Consider the following 22,050-nt stretch of genomic DNA (forward strand, 5'->3'; position numbering starts at 1 on the left):
TTAAAAATGTAATTTGAACGTTGTAAACAGAATAAGATGCTCCGCTCCACATGATGAAGGTAACAGGTTTTAATAGATGACTATTTGAAATTAAAATGGAGGACCGTTTCCAGATGTGGAGCCAGGTCATTATTTTAATTTCCTGACGTTCATTCACTTGTTGTTTAAAAAAAATAAAAATGTATTCTAATAATCAAACTGTGATCCCTAAATCTGTATCAGGGCTCACCGTCTCCTCTATAACACAATGATGTCAACAAACACAGCATGATGTCAGCCAGCACAACTCTACAGTCTACAATGATGTGATTCAGGTTCAGGTTCAGGTTCAGGTTTAGGTTCAGGTTCAGGTTCAGGTTCAGGTTCAGGTTCAGGTTCAGGTTCCTATATTTGTACGTATAGGCAGATTTGGTTTGCAGTAAAAAGACGAGGTATCCACACATTTCACAGTGAAACAGACAAACATTGTTCTGCAGATTAAATATCCCCGTAACCACATTATACCTAAAGTATACGGCCTGAACTGCTGAGGGTGAACACGTTAAATGTTTTAAATGAGCATGTGTGAGTGTAAAGTCTGTACCAGCGTTTTATTCACTCAATCCCACAATGCACCTCATCACTGCCAACATCAACAAGTGGTTTCTGGAGTGTTTGTTCCCAGAGGGAGTGATGGAGGCCAACGTGTTCTGTTCTCCTTCCTGCTCCACCTTTAACACCTGGAAACATCAGCCTGAGCTCACCTCTATAATCCATATTAATACTACTAATACAAAATCTCATCTTGACGTTATTAGTGTCATTATTCACTGTAATCAAGTCCGATGATTTTAGAAAACTTAGAACATGATGATTAGAATCAGGCTGAAATATTCTTTATATTTCTCACCTGTTTTAAGAAACACTCGATTACTGCACAGACTAACATGTCCTGATAAGAACGGAACATTTGCTCAGCTCTTAAATCCATCCGTACCAGATGTAGCTTGCTGAGCGAAGCGTGTTCACAAGACATTTTGACAGAGAAACCATAAAACAGGTAAAAAGCAGCTGCTTCACATCAACAACATCAGTGTGATTAAAATCACAGTTTCCCCTCCGGCTACAGAAACACAGAAACACAGAAACACAGTGAAACCTGCTCAACACACGTTAATGAGCAGACAGCAGATAATGAAGAGGAGAGTCTATATCATCTCATCAGAAGGTCTCTCTGCTCGCCATTAACCCTCGACTGACCATCAAACCCTCATTACTGTTCAGCCTGCAGATCTGTGTGTGTGTGTGTGTGTGTGTGTGTGTGTGTGTGTGTCTGGGCCCATTGTTAGACTATTTCAGGATACAGAACAATGGGAGTCACATCGCTTCATCAGGGCACCGAGCTGATGTACTGTTCTGATGTACTCACTGACCCTCACACACACACACACACACCAGAGGTCAGAGGTCACTAAGTGTACCTACAGTACATCGCTGAGGTGCTGCTGCTCTACTTCAAAATGTCCGTTCCATCTTCATCCTTTGTCTTTCCTTCCTGTCCTCACTCAACTAATATGAAAGTTAAATTGATTATCATCATTAAAGCTGAAATCTAAACTTCATCTGACTTCCCGTCAGCTCCGTTCTCTTTCTACATCCATGGTCAGCTCCATCGGGGCCGTTTGAATGCATTTAACATAAATGTCAGTATGTGGGTGCTCTACAGTCGTAGCGTCGGCCCATTTGACCACGGAGATAGGAGCGGCGGCCGGCTCGACCGCACGTTATCGCATCGCGCTAAAGTTTTTCTGTCTGTGACAGAGTTAGCATGCAGCTTTAGCCGTGATGTCTAGCTCTGCTTTTCCTGTCAATGTGTGAAACCCAAAGTTTCACACATTGAAACTTTACTGGTGTGAGAGTGCAGGTCGTATCCACGCAGAACCTCCGACGCTTTCTGCTTTCTCGTTTTGGCTCGCTGCGGTTTGTTTTGGTTGACGGATACAGAACGGATATGACGTCACGTTACTCAGACTACAACAATAAAAGCGGTAACTTCCTTCTACCTCCACATAGACTCAAATGAAGCAAATATATCGATTCTGAAATTAAAAAATATATTTCAAAATCGTAAAACAAAAATCGCGATACATAAGTGAATAGATTTTCTTTCCGTTTCTGAACAAAACATTTAAATTTGAGTACAAATCCTGTCCGTCAGTCTTCTGAGGGAGTCCAGTAGAGTCAGTAATGTGCTGCTGTTAACACCGACAGTCACTCATTCATAAATAGCACCACTGAGATTTCTCACGCAAACACACACCAGCTTTGTGACTCGACTGCAGCCAGTTTGAGGTATGTGACCGACGCATGACTGATTAAAAAGGTCTCACACATCCAACAGGTGGTGGATGTTGTCAGATACTACTCCACCCTTCAGCTACGTCTTTAGCTGCATAATGACGCATGAAGACAAACAAACAAAGTTCCTATCACACCTGACACGCACCAGTCTCTGATGGCTATCACATGAGAGACAACCTGCTACCAACCATGACCAAAAGGCTAAATAACACTGCAAATTTTGGCAAGGAAAAACTGTCATTTTCAAAGGTTTCCCTTGACATCTGACCTCAAGATATGTGAATGTAAATGGGTTCTATGGGTACCCACGAGTCTCCCCCCTTTACAGACATGCCCACTTTATGATAATCACATGCAGTTTGGGGCAAAAACAATGCAGTTGTTATTCCAAGCAGTAGGTATAAATGTGTTATTTTCACCTATTCTAAAATGGTGTATTTGAATATTTGTACTTTTCCCACCTTGACTATGGAGGACGGAACCTGCCAAAATAAAAAATAAAAAATAAATGAATAAAAAAATAAATAGATGACTTGATAAATGAATAAATATGTCATTAAATGTAGCAAAAGTAATTGACATAAATTTATATTTCTGTTTTAATTTGCGTCTTTATTTAATTATCTTTGTATTAATTTCGTTATTTATTTACTCTTCGGTTCCATTTATTTTTGCAATTATTTTGTATTTATTTTGTAATTATTTATTTATTTATAAATAATTAAATATGATAAGAAATAAATATGACTCGATAAATTAATAAATATGTGAAAACCCCCTCATCATGCATGATGAAGCAGAAATGCATAAAGAAATGTATAGAGAAAAAATTATATAAATAAATAAGTTTGGGGAAATAAATAAGGGGTGAAATGAGAATATCATGCATAAATACATAAATACAAACATTTAAAAATAAATAGAAAATAAATCTATAAATAATGCAAAAATAAATACATTTTAAATTTTATAAAAATAAAAACATTTTAAATTTAATGCAAATAAATACATAAATATATAAAAGGGACAATTAAACAGAAGAGTAAATAAATAAAGGAATTAATACAATACAATATAAATAAATAAAGATGCAAATTAAAACAGAAATATCAATTTATGTCTCATTTTATCAATTAATGAACGTCTATATTTATTTTTAATTTTATTTTTGCTATATTTAATGACATACTTATTCATTTATTTTTGATTTTGCTCTGATTTCTGCTGTGAAAAATTGCCAGTTGTATTCATGTGCACAGAAGTGCTTGCCATCTAATCACCAAAAAAATGCAATTCTTGCAGAAAATCTCCAAATATTAAAAGTTTTTGATCCCAAATCACAGCATGTCTTTTTCTATAGTGTTCCTCAAGATCTTGTGTCTTAATGTGGGATTTTGGAGGGATTATTAATCTTTTTTTTTATCAATTCTCCAGTGGTAAAAAATGGTTAAAATTAGCACCAAATCTGTGTAACAAATGGAATCATGGGCATGGGGATGAAAATCATATACTTCTATCACAATGTTCTAAACCCTTATACACTAATTTGTTTCTGATTTATGACTAGAAGAACTTGACACAAGGTGCTGAGCTGCATCTCAAATTAAGTCAAATTTCTCTGTGGGACAGTAAAGTATATCTTATCTTATCTTATCTTATCTTATCTTAATCTTTTCAGCTTTCAGATGATGTGCACCAGTTCTATGTGACATCTACTGTTGACCTGCTATCTCCCCCTAAAGACCCCCTGTACCCCCCTAAAAAACAGACAAAAACTGTTAAAAAAATACATAATCTAGAAAGTCCACATATTGACCTCCGTCCTTTTGGCTCCTTTATCGGCACATGAATCAAACACGGGAGTAAAAACCTCCGATGAACCTCTCATGTAAGAGATAACATTCTTTGTTCTGCTCTGATTCATCGGCACATCTCAACGCTGCTTTAAGTCCTGTGAGAACAGCAACCGGAGCCGGCCGATGAGAGCTGCCAGCTATTTTCATCATCCTGCACAAACGCTGCATGTATATACGTAGCTCTAAAAGGATGTCTGAAGTCTGCCTGGCTTCTGTTGTGCTCATAATGCTGCCGTTTGTTTTGTTATTGTAGCTTCTGAGATTCAGATACATATCCTGTTACTGCACATAAAGAAACTTAAGAGAGGTTTCAGAATGCCAGCTATGTATTTACTACCTGTCCCTCTCTGTCCATCTATTTATCAGCCCAGTCTCACAGCAAAGCGTGTCATAGACCCTCCTGTCCACCAGAGGACAGTGTGTCAGTTTCGTGTTTTGCCTCGCAGAAACGTGAATATTACTCGCCTGTATTAATGTGCAGTACCAGCAGGGAGACGACAAAGCCACAGACTTAGGTTTAGGCTAGAAAACGACTTAGTTAGGTTAAGGGAAAACATCATGGTTGGGCTTAAAATAAGTAAGTAAACTAATTAAAACACGGAAACAATCAGTACGGAAAACACGTGACAAACGTTAGTAATGTAAAGTGCAAAACAAAACACTGGTCTCCAACACGAGTCTCTCAGCTGAAAGTCCTGTGTTTGTTGGACCCATCAACCTCCGCAACCGTCCACCATAAGTGGTCTTTCTTACTTAATATACTACATAACTAGCTTTGAAGTTTGACTTCTGTCTCTAGTGTTTCCACCCGGACGACAACAGAGTTTCACCGACTATCGTTTCCCGGCGGAAGAGAGCAGTCTATGCTTATGTTTAAGCTGCGCTCGCCGCTGGGTTCAGTGCACATCACAGCGTGCAGCGCCCAAAGTTGAGCTTTGCTCGATGCAGCGAAAAGCTGTCGTGGAGTGACGCAATCCGTTGGAAATAACAGGTTTCAGAACGCAGTGGTGGCGTTGTCACATTGTGTCTGAAAGGACCTTCAGTGAGTGAGAGACGGAGAGAGAAATGGAGAGAGCTACAAGAAAGAATGAAAACTGATGAATATTAGTTTATACCAGAGAGGCGAATTGTTCCGTTTTCCTACCTGAGAATTAAAAGTCAAACATAAAAATGTTGTTGCAGTGTACTTACTTATTTTCAGTCTTTTAAAGTCACCAGAATGCAGCATTAAAGGTCTCTGAAGCTCAAATTTCCCTCAAGAGATCTCAAGGTTGGCGATGATGGTGATTTGACAACCATCACATAACACTGCACCTTCATGCAGGCGTGTAATATTCGTGACACAACACGACACCGACACGCTGTCCTCTGGTGGACAGGAGGGTCTATTACACGCTTTGCCGTGAGACTGGGCTGATAAATAGACGGACAGTGAGACAGACAGGTAGTAATACATACCTGGCATTCTGAAACCTCTGTGACAGAAGTAACGCCGTCACTCTAAAGTTACCACAGCGAGTCAGTCAGCACACATGAAGCCAGAGGCCACATATAGAAACACACAGACGTCTGGAAGAGTGGTGACAGTCAACATATCCTCACTGTTCGTATGATATCTTACTAAAACTGCTTCCTCATTTTTCGTGAGTTTTCCTACGAATGTCCAGCAACACGTGTCTGCTCGTTACATGCATTCAGTCTTTTCAAAATAAACGTTCCATCTTCACAGGAAACTACTTGGTTAGGTTTAGGAAAAGATGGTGGTTTGGGTTGAAATAACTACGGGAGTGTCGTTACTCAAGTACGAAAGTTACGTGACAGATAAATCCACATTGACGTCTGGTTTCACGCGGGACACGAACACACACAGTTATAATTTGTCATTAATTCATCCACAGTTGGCCGCATTAAAGACATGTTCAGACAGTACAATCTAATCATCAATGTGTGGTTCTAATTATACGGTGCAGCTGAAGTTTACAACCTGAATTGAAGTCTAATATCTGTCTTTACATTTATCAATCATCAACATCATCAGCCTGTTGATTGAACCAATGCAGCTGAGCTAGATCCTGTAGTGAAGACAGGTACACTGACTTTCCTCTTCCTGTTTCCCAGAGAAGGCTGAGTGACAGCAGATGTACTTTCATTAATATCTCCTCCTCCTCACACCCTCCAACTCCTCCTATCTCTTCTCTCTCTCTCTTATTAATTCATCAGTTAATACCTCCTGAGAAGATACGACAGGTGTTCGGTCCAAATCCCGACAAAACGACCAAACAACAACAACAACAACTAGAGGACATGTTGAGTTTGTTTGTCTCTCTGCTGCAGTAATGACACTGTTTGACACATGCAACATGCATATACAGAACAACACACACAGACTCATGCACAGAAACACACAGGCCCACATTAACTCCTGGTGACCGTGTGATTGTTGTGATAACAAGCTGAAAGCTGCTTATAGGAAACAGATCCTGTAACCAGAGAACAGGTACAGTGAGTCCAAAACAGCTCTCCGTGGAACACTGGCTCTAGAAAATTATAGATAGAAAATAGAAAACTAGGCCTGACAATCGGTTACAATATTTAATCATGATTAATTACACATTTTTTATCTGTTCAAAATGTACCTTAAAGGGAGATTTGTCAAGTATTTAATACTCTAATCAACATGGGAGTGGACAAATATGCTGCCTTATGCAAATATATGTATATATTTATTATTGGAAATCAATTAACAACACAAAACAACGACAGATATTGTCCAGAACCTTCACAGGTACTGCTTTAACACTGAACCCGCTACAACCTCCGAAAGATCGACTCCGTAAATGCATTAAAAGAATTCAGTGGCGTTAAAATGAATTTGTGTTAGCACGTTATTATCGCGTTAACTCTGACAGTCCTGACAGACTTCCTTGTCATTTCCATCACTCCCACTGAAGAACAGATCAACAGATTTCATTGACGTCATCTTAACTCGGTCTACAGGAACAGTCTGCTTATCTGAAGATCAGAATCATTCTAGTCTCAGAGAGAAGTCCAGGACATGTTTAGCCCAGCTTCAAAACAGAAAAACAGAATCAGAACCAGGTTTATTTTGCCAAGTATGTGCAGTAAATACATGGAATTTGACTCAGATTTTATGCATCTCTCTCGATGTACTCGCACAGAACAGAACTAACATAAAAACTGGAAGGTGGGGAAAAATAAGCCTTTCAACAGCTCCAAAACTTTAGTATTATACATTTCCTATTTCTCATTGAACATATGTAGAAATAGAACAGCTAAAGTTAGCATTGGAGCATCTCATTGTATCTTCTGTCAGATCCAAACGATCAATGTCCACGTACCAAAAAAAACTGTAACTCTGAATTATGTCATCTGCTCCCATTAAAATGTCTCCTTCATTAAATTAAGAAAAGTACTTAAAGCCCAGGTGTTAATAGGACAGTGAGTTGCCTTGTTTCTTAAACATTTATCCATTTTTGTTTCATTACAGAAAACATGTGAAACATGGGAAAATACTCTGAGAACAAGATGAATAAGACAATAGGTTTATTGTCAAAGTTAACACGATAATAACGTGTTTACGCAAAATCGTTTTAACGCAACTAATTTCTTTAATGCATTAACGCAATCGATCTTTCTAAAACTAGAAGACCTAATGAATCCATTGGTACCAACCATGTCATACTAGTTTGACCCGGAGGAGGTTAATAACGCTATGAAATTACGCTAAATTTTGGCGAGGAAAAACTGTATTTCTTCAATAAGTTCATAAGCGAAAAAACCACGGCAACTACAAGCGTGTCCCAGCTGTGTGCATCATGTTTTAGTGTCCCCAGGAAACAGTTTCCGTTGTGTTGTGTTGTGAGCGTCTTGCAGCACTTTTTCTAAATTCTGCATGTCGTCAAATTCATGTTTTTGTGTGTTGGTGAAGATGTTTCTTCATGTGCTATGTGCAGCATGTTGAGCTCTCAGTAAGGAGAGGCCAAAGAGTCTGCCCACACCCAAAACACACACACACACACACACACGCACACACGCACACACGCACACACACACACACACACACACACACACACACACCTTTCCTTGCTTACAGTGGGTCTTCCTGTAGTTGTGGCGCCTGGCCGAACACAAACACAGAGCAACAATACAGTACAGGCTAATCTGTGATCCTGAGGAACATGGAGTTCTGGAAACACTGCCAAACACACACACACACACACACACACACACACACACACACACACACACACGGGTGAACAAACAGCGATCCCAGACAGGGGCCCCCGACTTCAGCTCAAACGGGAAGAATGATGCAGGAGATTACTGATGACTCCGATAGGCCATGAAAGACACACATTCTGGCACAAACAAACAAACAAACCCGCCCTCGCCATGCTGATGGTCGGGATAGACTGGCTGATTGAAAGAGGCACAGAGTGGGGGGGGGGAGACGACCAGGTGGTGTGAGCGAGGTCAGCTGACCATCGGGACGCTCCATCAGAATAACAAACAAGATGCTGATTTAAACGGACTTTTGACTGTAGAAGGGAAATTTAAATATAGTATATAAAGAACGTTATGCTTTATGTTTTCTTGCTTTCCTCTGGTGGTATCAAGCCTGGCAGAAAGGTAATTCATTAGTCAAAAGAATATTTGAAATTTGGAAGCTCTCAGATCTCAATGTGGGAAGAGCTGATAAAAGTTTCAAATTCACAGGTTGAACAACAGGTGAGAAGAGCAGGAGTCAGTAGAGGACAGCTGTAGAAACAACCCAGTAAAGATGTTGGCGTTGGACGTTTCTGCAAACCGTACGGGATTCGTTGACTGTCAGCGTTTCTCATCCAAAAATACGTTTCATATCAGCCTCGTATCACGCTTGCAGAAACACTCAATGCCATGTGGTTAACGTTGTGAAACGATTGGTGAGGTTTAGGCAACAACACTACATGGTTAAGGTTAGAAAAAACATAAGTTAGGTTGTCACATTACATGGTCATGTTACGTTGCTACGTTGCTACATTGCTATGTTACGGTTGTTACTGTTGTCACGTTGTTATGGTTGTTACGTTGTTACATTATTATTTGAACACAAAACAATTATGATTTTTCTAACCTTAACCAAGTAGTATGTGTTCAAATAATAAAATCACAACGTAATGTAACAACGTAATGTAACAAAGTAATGTAACAAAGTAATGTAACAACATAATGTAACAGTGTAATGTACAACGATAACAGCGCAATATAACAACATAGTGTAACAACGTAACGTAACAACCGTAACAACGCAACATAACAGCCATGAGAACATAACATGACAACATAACAGCCATAACAATGTAATAACCGTAACAACGTAACAACTGTAACAATGTAACAATGTAACAAACGTAACAGCCGCAACGACGTAACATAACAACGTAACAACCCTAACAACGTGACCTTACAATGTAACAGCCGTAATAGCCGTAACAACCGCAACAACCCTAACAACGCAACATGACAACGTAACAACTGTAGCAACGTAATGTAAAAATGTAACAACTTAACGGAACAATGTAACTTGCGTAAATAAACAACAACCGTCCTTAGGGGACTTTCTAATGTAAAGTTACGTAACAAGCGTAAAGTCAACGTTAACTTTTGGTTTCACACGGGACATGAGGAGCTGTCTCCAGGGTGAAAGTCATGTTTGTTTGTTTTTTTGTTTGTTTGAAAGTACTAACTTGTAGACGTAAGCTTTGGTTTTGTATCTCTGTTCCTGTGTGTGGAAACAGAGGGAGAATACAGTTTGTGATTTCTAGTGGTAAAAGCAGGTTTCCTAATAAAAGTGACTCCGAACTGTACTTGTGTTTTAGAACAGAGCTAAAGAGATGTGATGACTGAGGAGAAAGCTGTATTTCATTAGTTTTCATGTCCTGAAATACAAAACTGAAAACAGGAATGACTGAGTGTACAGTAAATCTGTAGAAAAGGATTACAGAGACTTAAAGAGAAAGGAATGTACTGTAAGCCTCGTCCTGGTTTTCACTTTAACACCACTCTCACTGAGGCTTCTACCACGTTACAGTTTACAGAGTAAAGATGAAAAGGTAAAAAAAGACTTATCTTTGTGTATGTTAAAATAATAAAAAATAAAAGTTAAGTATACCAAGTTGAGGGATATCTACTCTATCTTGTGTGTTCATGTTTTTCAGGCAGCAGAAAGCTGTGTGTTTCGTCCTGTGGAGGCCGTCTGTTGTGTTTGCACTGCTTGTTAGAGTCAATAAATTCACTTTGGAGAGTGAGATTGTCTAAAACGGTTAAATGATGCAGAAGAAGAAAAAGCTTTTAACACACAAACAGAAAGGAAGACTCTCTCTAGACTTCCTTTCAACACAGACAGACTTAACATGAAAGAATCCGTTATTTCATTTCCCTCATGTACATGAGGAAATACAGTAAATTAACTTATTTAAAAATTCAACAGGCAAACGGTTGATATTGGACAGTTCTACAAAACCCCATTTAAATAAATAATTTGCTGTACTTGATGTCAGTGTTTCTAGTTTCTTTCTCCACCATACAGGTGTTGAATGGTGTGTTCAGGTGTTGATGAAGCTGGAGGTGAGAGGAGAATATAAAGCGATGAAGTTTGGAGTAGCCTCGTAGTACCGGCAAGAACTTCCATCTACTTCTGCACAAGGAGAGAGGACATGCATAAAAGCGAGCACACGGGCGACACCAGCTGCCAGTTTGACTCTATTCCATGAACACCAGCTGGTAGAAGAACTAGAACAAGTGAAGCAAAGCGCCAACAGAGGCAGTGAAGAAGAAGAAGAAGAGGAAGAATAAGAAGAAGAAGAAGAAGAAGAAAAAGAAGAAGAAGAAGAAGAAGAAGAAGAAGAAGACTGATGTAAACACTGCAGGATTCAACACGTCACTGAATAAAAACATAACCTCAGGTAAAGGTAACCGAAGATGAAGTTTCACCAGCCTGACCTCCACAGAAAGGACACAATACTTCCTGATAGAGAGCTTCGTCTTCTAAGTTATTTCTTAAATTCCTTCTCACAGACACATTCCTTCAGATATTATATGTACCGGTCTGGAAAGACAAAGTATATATTATGATTATATTTATTAAAAATAAATTGTAAATTGATTCATGATGTCTAAATGGTTCTCGATTATCTTTCCTTTCTTCTTTCCTTTTCTATGTACATGAATTATCCTGACTTTTATGTTCACTTTGTGTTTCTTATTGTTATTTATTTTGTTTGTTTCACTAATTCATGTTGTATTTTTTAGTTCTAGTTACTTTTGTTGAGGGGAGGTCGGTTGTATAAGTCACATCTGCTTCATCTCTATTATCTGCTGTTATGCTGTTGTATATGTGTGCAAATATAAAAGCTAAAAAACAAACTAAATGTTCATTAATCCCGACAGATATGGGCTGAATATTCCAGACTACACACGCCGCGGTTTTTGTGCCCTCAAATCCATTGTTCGGCAGTATAGATGTTCGTTTCGCACCGCATGTCATGTAATGACGAACAACCAATCACAGCCAGCAGATATCTTTTCTTTCTTCCGTAAATATCAGTCCACGGAAGTTAATCGTGTTAGTGCAGGACTACCCAGAGCTTTATGATCTGTCCATCGGACTATTTTACTGCTTCACCCTTTCTGTTCGAGGACGCCACAACATCTGGTTGAAAGGTCAGCCAAAGTCATCGCAGCATGCAGGTATCGGTTGCTTGGTGACAGCTGGTGTGACATGAGTGCAACTTCCCAAGCACCTTGGATAAAACAGATGAAAGCAGCACGGCCGGCGTTTTCCACACATGTTTAGACCTTAATGTCACATTATCGTTGAGTTTATCACGGTGATGTCGGCTCACTGGACAGCTAATTTAATACAAAATTAATCAGCTGGAAAACAAAAGAAATGTTTGCCAACAAAAGGAGACTTCTGGGGAGCCAGACCTGAACCTGAAGGAGTCTGGGAGGAGCTGGAGCTCAGCCAGCTGACACACGGGGGACCAGGGAGCCATTTTGGTAGCAGAGGAAGAGGAAGAAGGAGAGCTGGCGGACAGGAAACAGGAAATGGCGAGGAGACAGAGTTCTGAAGGAGGGGCCTGGTCAGATGACCTCAAACACGGAGGGGAGGACCACAACAAAGTGAGCGGGGAGAAGCCGACGGCACAGCTGGAGTCGACGATGAAGAGGAGAGAATGTGATACGAAGAAAGAAAACACAAAGACGTAGAGAGAGAGGAGGAGGAGGATGAGTGAGACAGGAATAACAACGATGAAGAGAGAGGTTTTCCAGACCTCCTCGTACAGCTGACCAGGGGCCTCGGGACTCCACGGGGCCCCGAGACTCCACCAGGACCAGAATCAGAAATACTGTACTGATCCCCGGGGGGAAACTGGGACGTTACTGTTGCTCTTATATATACATAAGTATAAAGAAATATAAGTAAAATAATAGAAGAGTATGTAAATGTAAATTATGTACATAATGCTGCAAAATATAACAATAATATGTGTAGAGTAATATAATAAATAACAAAAAAAGAAGAAATATGTAAAAATATGTGCATCAAACACATACAACATATAACCACAGTGTAAATAAATAAAAAAAAAAAATGCTGAACAGTGGGATCTATTAATTGTGTTAAATGTAAATGCAAGAATGGTATAAATTAAAAATTCATAAATTAAATAAGAATATTTCTTGACTTATTTATTCAGTATGTTTAATAATTCTAGTACCTTGAACAATTTAATCAATTTAATTTAATTAATATAATTAATTAAAATATTCTTTGAAAGTAGGTGGCATGTTTAAGATTTATCTATTTATTTATTTATTTACTTACTTATTTATTTATTTACTTATTTTGTACATCAGTATTTTTGAGAACATTATTTTACGCGTGTTGTCGAGGTTTTGTTGATTTGATTGTTGTATGTTTTTTTATTGCTTAAAGTCTGTGATTTCACTTTGAACAAAGCATCATATTAAATAATAATATTTAAATGTTTTTTTCCCTCATTTTACTGATGGTCTAGAAGGCCAAAGTCAATATAATAATTTCCCCAAGTGTCGGAATATTTCTTTTATTGGACTCATTATTAAAAAAACAAAAAAACAATAAATAAATAAATCAGAAATGTATCTGTTTATTTTTGTTTATTAGCAAACCTAACATAACATAACACCTTGGATAAAAAATATCAATACTACAAATATTTTAAAATAGTTTTCTAAACTTTCTTTGTAATCAGGAGTTTATTTGCAAAGAAAGTTAATTTTTCTTTAATTTTCTGAGCTGTAAATGTTGCAGGAGGAGCTCGCTTACTGCAGGTAAATAAGTAAATGATTAAAGTGTGTTTACTGTCAGTGGTAATCAGCATCTTCTCGCTGCGGGAAACGACACATTTTAGAAAGTGGACGACACGGAAGTCAAGGTAAAAAGCGGTTTATAATTGTTCAGTGAAAAGCAGCAAAAAATAAATCAATAAGCGTCGACCAATAAACACACATTATGATGCAATACAGTAATTATGACTCTGCCTCCTGTCACTGAAAAACACTTCATCAGCCTCTATAAATGTTGTATTATTGTGTATCAGCAGTGATGTGTTGAATATCAGCTGGTGTGAATCTTCACATTCCTCTACAGGATGAAGTCCACCAGCTGGCTCAGTTCACACTTAACTCTTCATCTTCCTCAGACTACTCATCACAATAAATCACCAACCACAGCCGGGAAACACACCGCATCACGTCTCTATTTAATAACCCGACGTCTTAGTAGAGTTTCTATTGTCATCTCACTAGTTTACAGCCTGAATCAGAGCTTTAAAGCCCCTTTAAACACAAACAGACTCTGGACCAGCGAGAGACTTGAACAGGCTGAAGCTGCTGTTTGTTTCATCACATTTCAGATAAAATGTTTGCAGCTGAATCTGAGTTACTCGTCAAGATAAGTCAAAGGTCAGCTCAGGTCTGGGAATCATTACAGTCATTCTGGTTATCAAACCAAAAGTAAAACATCAGTGTTCAAGGTTCAGTTTACAGCTCTGTGGTTGCCAGAATGATCCAGGACACAGTGGTGGGTTTTGGGAAATTCCAGTCAGACCGTCCACAAACAAACGGATTACTCAGCAGAGAAGAGACGTCATTACTCGACATTTTCATTTGTCACGTCTGGGAAACGGTGGTGGATATTTTTCACCATTCAATGATGAAAATAGTTGTTCGATGCCAACCCGGTCTGACAGGAAGGTGTATAAATACCACGACATTACACAGAGATTCCGCATGTCATGAATATGAATTTTAGCATTTCCGCGTGTCATTTGTACGCCACACAAACGTCTGCAGTTAGGTTCAGGTAAGAAAATCACTCGGTACCAACCATGTCATACTAGCTTGTAGTGAAGGAGGCTTGATGGATCTTCCACCGCTACTGAAGCTCCTGACGGTGTATTAAATGAATAAAGTGTAAAATAGCCAATATGTCTTGTTTGTTCCTTGTTACTGATAGAGAGTTCAATCATCCAATCCACCAAACAACTCAAAACAAGAGACAACACCAACAGGAGAATACCCTGTTTACCATTGACGCAGCATTTTGGCAAATTTTTCTTGGGCGCTACCCACATAATCAGCTGTGCTGCTCATCCCACAAATGCATGATCCTTACAAGTGGGACATCATTGTGAAGGTAAATAAACAGTCTTTCCAATCATGTAAAATACAATGACCATTAGCATTGAAACAACAGAGAAATAATCCACCAAACACAAGTTTACGAACCATTGACACGTTGGGATTCGCCACTGTCCTGTTATACCGTGGCATTTATATGTCTTTTTGTGTGGACCTAAAAATATATGTGTTTTTTTTAAGACTTGAGACTCCTATGATCATATCTCATGTTGAAGTAACCACGTAACCACAGCTGTTCTAAATATAGTAGCACTATAATATTTGTTCTGAAATACAGAGGAAACACTTGAGAACCAGAACCTATAAAACTACTGGAGCACAGTACTCAAGTTAATAGACTTCATGGACTTCCCATCTTCTGTCCACAAGAAGCAATCAATCATCTCATCCATCTTCTGCTCTGCGTCTTTCAGGCTGTATGTGGCGTGATGTTTGGGGTGGCGTTGGGAGGACGGGTTGGCACACAACAGAGGCATGACGGCGCCGTGCCAACCGGGCCTCGGCTCGCTGCAGAACGCTGCCATGATGTGAACAACCCAACACGATGCCAGAGCTGCTGCTTCTGTCTGTCTTCACCCTTTCTTATTGATTTATATTAATATCAGCTCTACGTCCAGCTGATTATCACTCTGTTCTGTTTAACGACTTCCTGTCCTCCCCTTCTGTTTTTTTGGCAACGTCTTCACATACCCTCTCATGAGTTAGCACAACAGAGAGGGACACAAAGAAGCAGCAGCAGCCCATAATAAGGTCAGGTCAAGAAGTGTTTAGGAGACATTTTAAACCAAAAGATTTAATTAAGAGCTTTAAACTCAACATTTGCACCACGGACTCATTAAACATGAAACGAAGTAGCTCCATTAGGATCAGTGTCAGGTGAAGCCACCAGACTCCATTCACAAAACCAGTGTAATGGCAATTTTCATATCTGCAGTTTAACAGTGTACCTTTAGATAATCTCAGGGCCTCACATGTTCAACTTCGTCACCATAGGACAGTGACCTGACCTTTTAGTTCTCTGTAACTGCAAACAACAGATTGCTGAAATACTTGTTATGTCTTGTGATGCTCTGTTGTCTGCTGTGTGCTGACGCATTGATACACTTTCTATCCTTCTCTTCTTTTCTTCTTTGCACTTATCTTCGTGTTATGCTTTAAATGTATAAATACTGACTACTCTTTGTATTCGGGGCTCACTTGCCACAGTCCACAACAGGTGGCTGTGCTCGTGAGTCCATCTGCAGATGCTTTAGTTATTAATGTATGCCTTTTTATTAAATTCACTGAAAGACAAGTTGTTACGTTGGTTTGTGTCTTGTTTTAACAGAAACTGCCACCACACCAGTAATTTAACCCCTCAGAACAGGGGAGTTGCTGGTCTACCGCTGCATCTGTCGGTTAGTTAGTTTGTGTTGTTGTGTGACTTCTGATCTGAACTAACGTGGCGTTCACAGCAGTTATCAAAGCATAGATTCTTTATTTTTCCTCCCCCATCACATGCACACTTAGTTTTTATGGCTTTCTTACAGATTTCAGAGCAAAAATGTAAACAATATCTCCTACGATTGATAATAAAATCTGAATAATTACCTCCTAAATCAGCTTTTTAAGACACATATCCTAATTTACTGTACGTACAACTAAATTCTAAAATCAGCGGTGGAAAAGTGAGATGAAGAACGCTGCTGATGTGTCACATTACAGACAACAAACACTGGAGTGTTTACTGCGGTCAGACGGAGCAATAACAGAGGTTTTAACTTGTGATATGATGAAGGGGATGCAGGACCAACAGTACTCTGTGTTTCGTCTGTAGTTGTCTGTACATGTATTAACTTAAGTGTGATCATTTTATGGAGGAAACACATCATCCGTCATTCTCATGCATCAGGACGACTCGTTGGTACGGAGTCCTTAAAGTGCCATTATTATTATTTATTGATGTTTCCGTGTGCATCACATTGAGCTATTATTTCTTACACAACATGTTCTTGTTGAGACAGATTTGGGCTGACGGGGTTAAAACTATCAAAACTAAACTGACAGTGAGCGGACGATCGCATGAAGACATTCCACCGAGTTCAACCTGTCGTATCAACATGAGTTATATTATTAATAATAAATCTAATCTGATGCATCTCAAATAAACACCACGGCGCGTGTTTGCCAGGAGGCAGCCATGAATCACACGACTTATCAGAACATTATGACTTCCAGGCAGCGGCAGAGACAACGTGCTACTGGGTAATACACACAAACACACACACACACACACAAACGCACACACACCACACAAACACACACACACGCACACAGAGGCTTTTCATGTGCAGCCTGACTGACACACACTCAGGTCTCCTTCTCTAAAATGGCCGACAGATCTCCGGAGGAAGCGGCAAGGCGTCGACGAGCCGGAGGAAAACTTTCTGTCTTTTAATGTTATTTTCTCTCAGTGTCTGTGTCTCCATCTTAACACCCGCTAGCGTTGGACCATACGATTCAACTTTCCAACTGGCCACCGTCGACTAGGTGGGACGATTCACCTCTCTCCCGACGCGATACTATCACGATACTTGGGTGGCGGTTCGATATGTATTACAATTTATAAGTAGTGCGATTTGTTAACTTTTTTTAAACTCTAGACCATGGGGAAAAAGTTGAATCATACACTTCTAGGGACTTTTACCTTGGAAAATCTCTGATTTTCAGCATATATGTACTCAGAGATGTCCTGAAGTCAAATACATCATCAGGAATTATTTATAATTTTTTTTCCAGCAACCCAAAAGTCAAAGAATAAAGGCTTTTCCCTCACAAATTAGTGGTAGTTTTTCTTTTTAATTTATAAAGTGACTATAAGTGTCAAGAAAATGTAGTGGAGTAAAAAGTACAATATTTACATCTGAAATGTAGTTAAGTAGAAGCAAAATGTAAATACTCAAGTAAAGTACAAGTATGTCAAAATTGTACTGACGTATAGTACTTAAGTAAATGTACTTTGTGTATCATTTCACCATTATTATTATTTTGGTTTTAAATCAGCGCAACCAGCAAGCCGAAGGACCTACGTGAACCGTGAAGCGCTGGCAAAAGAGTCTGATGGCGTCTGATGGAGGACGCCTTCGCCTGCAGCCTCCAAATGAACACACAGGAGGGGATAATATAATGATCAGGGTGTCACTACTAGTTTTTGGTCTATAGTTCTCAAATATGATTTATGAATTGGCGTTGCTCTTCATCCCTGTTTTGTAAATAACTCAATGGAAATCAGTGCAACAAGAACGTCAATAATATGGACCAACTCGCTTTGGATTGCACTTTACAGGTTAATTATTTACCGAGTTAAATTCTCGAGGAAGCAGACCATTAAATTAGCAAAATATATTGACAAAAATCGACCAAAAAAACAACCGATGATGGACTCAGCCAGTCACCGATGGCTGAAATATTCATCAATATAAGCCAACTCTGCTGATTCAAATCAATGTTCTTCTCTGAGTGGTGTGAAATTAATTATTTTGTTAAATGATTAATTATTATTTATTAAATTAAGGATTTTCTACAGGTGAGATATTAATTCTCTCCCTCTGACAGGTGAGATTAAGTAGCTGTTATGGCGACATAAATTAGGACCAGTAGAGCATTATTTCACAACATCAGGTTCATGAGATCATCACTACTGGTAAACAATTAAAAGAAACAGGGCGGCACTTTCAGGAAGACACACTGAAGACACAATAAAGAAGTTCTTCAGAGGAGGAAACATGTACCTTGAATATATAAATCATCACATGAGAGGCTGAATGATTAAACAGCATTACGTGTTTCACACATTATTTTTTTCCAGGTGTTTTATGATGTAAATCAATATGTGACTGGTTTCAGGACCAAAACATTATCTGGTGCTTCACCCGACTTAACCATCACGGATGGATTATTGAACCGACCAGGTACAGGACCAGAGGTCCCGACCAGGGCCCCGACCAGGGCCCCGACCAGGGCCCCGACCATGTACCGACCACAAAGAGACACAAAATGACTACAAAGACACAAAACAACCAAAAACAGATACAAAACAACTACAAAGACACAAAACAACCAAAAAGAGACACAAAACAACCACAAAGACACAAAACAACCAAAAACAGTCACAAAGCAACTACAATGAGACACAAAACAACCAAAAACAGTCACAAAACAACTACAAAGTGACACAAAACAACCACAAAGACCAAAAAAAAGAAGACACAAAACAACCAAAAACAGACACAAAACGACTACAAAGACACAAAACAACCAAAAACAGACACAAAACGACTACAAAGACACAAAACAACCAAAAACAGACACAAAAAGCTTCAAAGAGACACAAAACAACTACAAAGAGGCACAAATGACCACAAAGAGACACAAAACAACTACAGAGACACAAAACAACTACAAAGACACAAAACAGCCACAAAGAGACACAAAACAACTACAAAGACACAAAACAACCAAAAAAGACACACAGCAACTACAAAGACACAAAACACAAGACACAAAACAACCACAAAGAGACACAAAGCAACAATAAAAAGCGGCTGAACAACTCTAAAGTGTGTGTGTCTCGCTCCTTTAGGAGAGGCTGTGGTCATTTTTCATGTCTGTGCCCAGAGGCACGTTGTCTCATAATCCGTCCATGGACTCAGCAGACAAAGCTGCATGAAATAAATCACTAAATACGTAGCAGCAGTTGTTCAGATCTAGAGGTGAATAACCAGATGTAATCTCCTCCTCAGGAAAGCAGACCTGCAGCTACTACCTGATAGATTTCTAGAAAAGTCCTGACCAGGCAGTCAGATATCTGATCTACTGTAATGACTGACGGCTGATTGTCTGTGAACGGAGGTTACACGTAAGGAACTTAGACTGTCTTCTGAAGGTGCAGCTGTATCGGAAAGAAAGACAGAGACAGTAGACGTTTCTATAATAAACATTATCACAGGTATCTCTATAAGACGCTGTTGTGGTGTCTCAACTGTCTGCTGAGCATCCTCTCTAGAGAGCTGAGATGTCTCTGTGGCTTTGCAGGAAACTGAAGCTTCATGTTGAGAAACCACAACTTTCATTAAAAAGAAAAAGTGTTTTAGTTTCTGTCTCCGCGCCACTGCACCTAGAATGAGCTTTTTCTTTACAGGGCAACTTAGTAATAAAGAGACACCTCAGGAGGGGATTTATTTGCATTTAAATGCCTATTTTGTCTTAGGAGAGATGGAAGATCCTCCACCGGGTTAGATTTTAGTTTCAATCATAATGTAAACTTGTAATCCTTCTTTTTATTTTATTTCTTATTATCTATAATATTTCTTGTTTTAGAACCTTCTTTTAGATATTTTAAAATACTTATGCCTGTTTGTAATTTGGAGGCAAACATACACAACTGCCTTTAACTTTTTCAAGATCTCAGATTTTTTTTCACTCATAATGTCAACCTTTTATCTTTGTTTTTATTATATTTATTTTTATCTCTTGTATTTCTTGTTTTGGAACTTCTTTTCTTTCTTTTAGACATTTTTAAAAATACTTAAGTCTGTTTGTAAATTGGAGGCAATACAGCCTTTAACTTTTACAAGATCTCAGGATTTTTGTGCACTTTTGTTTTATTTGTATTATATGCACAAATAAAGAACTAATAACAGACATGATTTAAAGGCCTTTAAGGTTGCATGCAATTTAAAAATGTGCAAAATCTGAATGAGGTCTGGTTTATCACAGTGACAACCTGCAGCAGACTAAATCACCACTTAACCTTGCATGAGTCTGATCACTACCAAAGAGCCATTACTGCATTATAACTCTTTAATATAGTCACAAAGCCTGTTTGTTGTCTGTGAATGTGATTTCTAATGACCACTATCTTTCTCTCTAGTATTTCTTGTTTTGGAAATTCTTTTCTTTCTTTTAGATATTTTAAAAATACTTATGTCTGTTTGTAAATTGGAGGTAAGCATACTGTATACAACTGCCATTAACTTTTACAAAATCTCAGGATTTTTGTGCACTTTTTGTTTTATTTTTATTATATGCACAAATATATAACTAATAACAAACACCTTTTAAAGGCCTTTAAGGTTGCATGAAATTTATTTTTGATCTGACCTGGAATTTAGAATTTAGAATTTAGAATTTAGAAGTCTGGTTTATCACAGTGACAACCTGCAGCAGACTAAACCACCACTTACCCTACTTCAGTCTGATCACTACCAAAGAGCCATTACTGCATTATAACTCTGTCACAAAGCTTGTTTGTTGTCTGTGAATGTGATTTCTAATGAGCACTATCAGAGCAGAGATCCAGGCTGAGTCACATGTAGCTCTGCAGCAACACAGAGGCCGACTGTAATAAACACAAACCCGGGTTAAAGAGCTCAGAACAGCCGGGAAACTGAAGCCAGAGGAGGAGGAAGAAGAAGAAGGAAACCAAACTGTCTCTTCTTACCTCTTCTTCTCTTTTTCGGCCGTCATCTTCTTCTCTTGTCTTTGTAGTAATTCCCCGAAGTTTTAGTCCAACTTTATGATTCAGGTCAGATCATTAAAGGTCATTAAACCTGTGTGGTTTAGTCCATAAAGCGGAGGGGGGTCCGGGCCGTACAGTCTCAGAACACTGTCGAGGATTGTACAGCCTCTTAGCCGCAGAAGGAGCCTCACAGGCCGGGCTGAAGGCTGAGCTGCTGCCGGTGAACTGAAGCAGGTCCGCTGCTCAGAACTCTGTCTGGTCTGAGAGTCCCGGAGCTGCTCGGTCTCTGGTCTCTGGTCTCTGACCTGCAGCTCAGCTGGCTCCGGTACCGGCTCGCTGATTGGCTGGACCCGCCACCGGGACCCGCCCCCTCCCCCCCCCCCACACACACTCCCCCTCTGTGAGCTCCATGTCCTACCTGTTGATCAGCAACAGGTGCGCCAGTACAATGGTACTGATGATTAATATACATATTAAACACATAATGAAGATTATACTGAAAACACTTTATTATAAAAATATTATAACTATTAATATATAATAAATAAATACAAAATAAAATATGATAAATAATAATAATGTATATTTATTACATATTATTACAAC

At 39.0% G+C, this 22,050-nt stretch overlaps 1 protein-coding gene across 1 annotated transcript in view; it reads right to left on the reverse strand.

Moving 5' to 3' along the window:
* The window catches only part of epas1b (endothelial PAS domain protein 1b), a 49,556-nt gene extending 27,825 nt beyond the window's left edge, over window positions 1-21,731 (reverse strand). Inside the window, exon 1 of the mRNA XM_074647308.1 lies at window positions 21,427-21,731. Within this exon, the coding sequence (XP_074503409.1) occupies window positions 21,427-21,452 (26 nt within the window). The 5' untranslated portion in view covers window positions 21,453-21,731. The remainder of the gene's footprint in view (window positions 1-21,426) is intronic.
* Window positions 21,732-22,050: the final 319 nt, after the last annotated feature.

Source organism: Sebastes fasciatus, chromosome 9, assembly GCF_043250625.1.
Source record: "Sebastes fasciatus isolate fSebFas1 chromosome 9, fSebFas1.pri, whole genome shotgun sequence".
Classification (NCBI taxonomy): Eukaryota; Metazoa; Chordata; class Actinopteri; order Perciformes; family Sebastidae; genus Sebastes; species Sebastes fasciatus.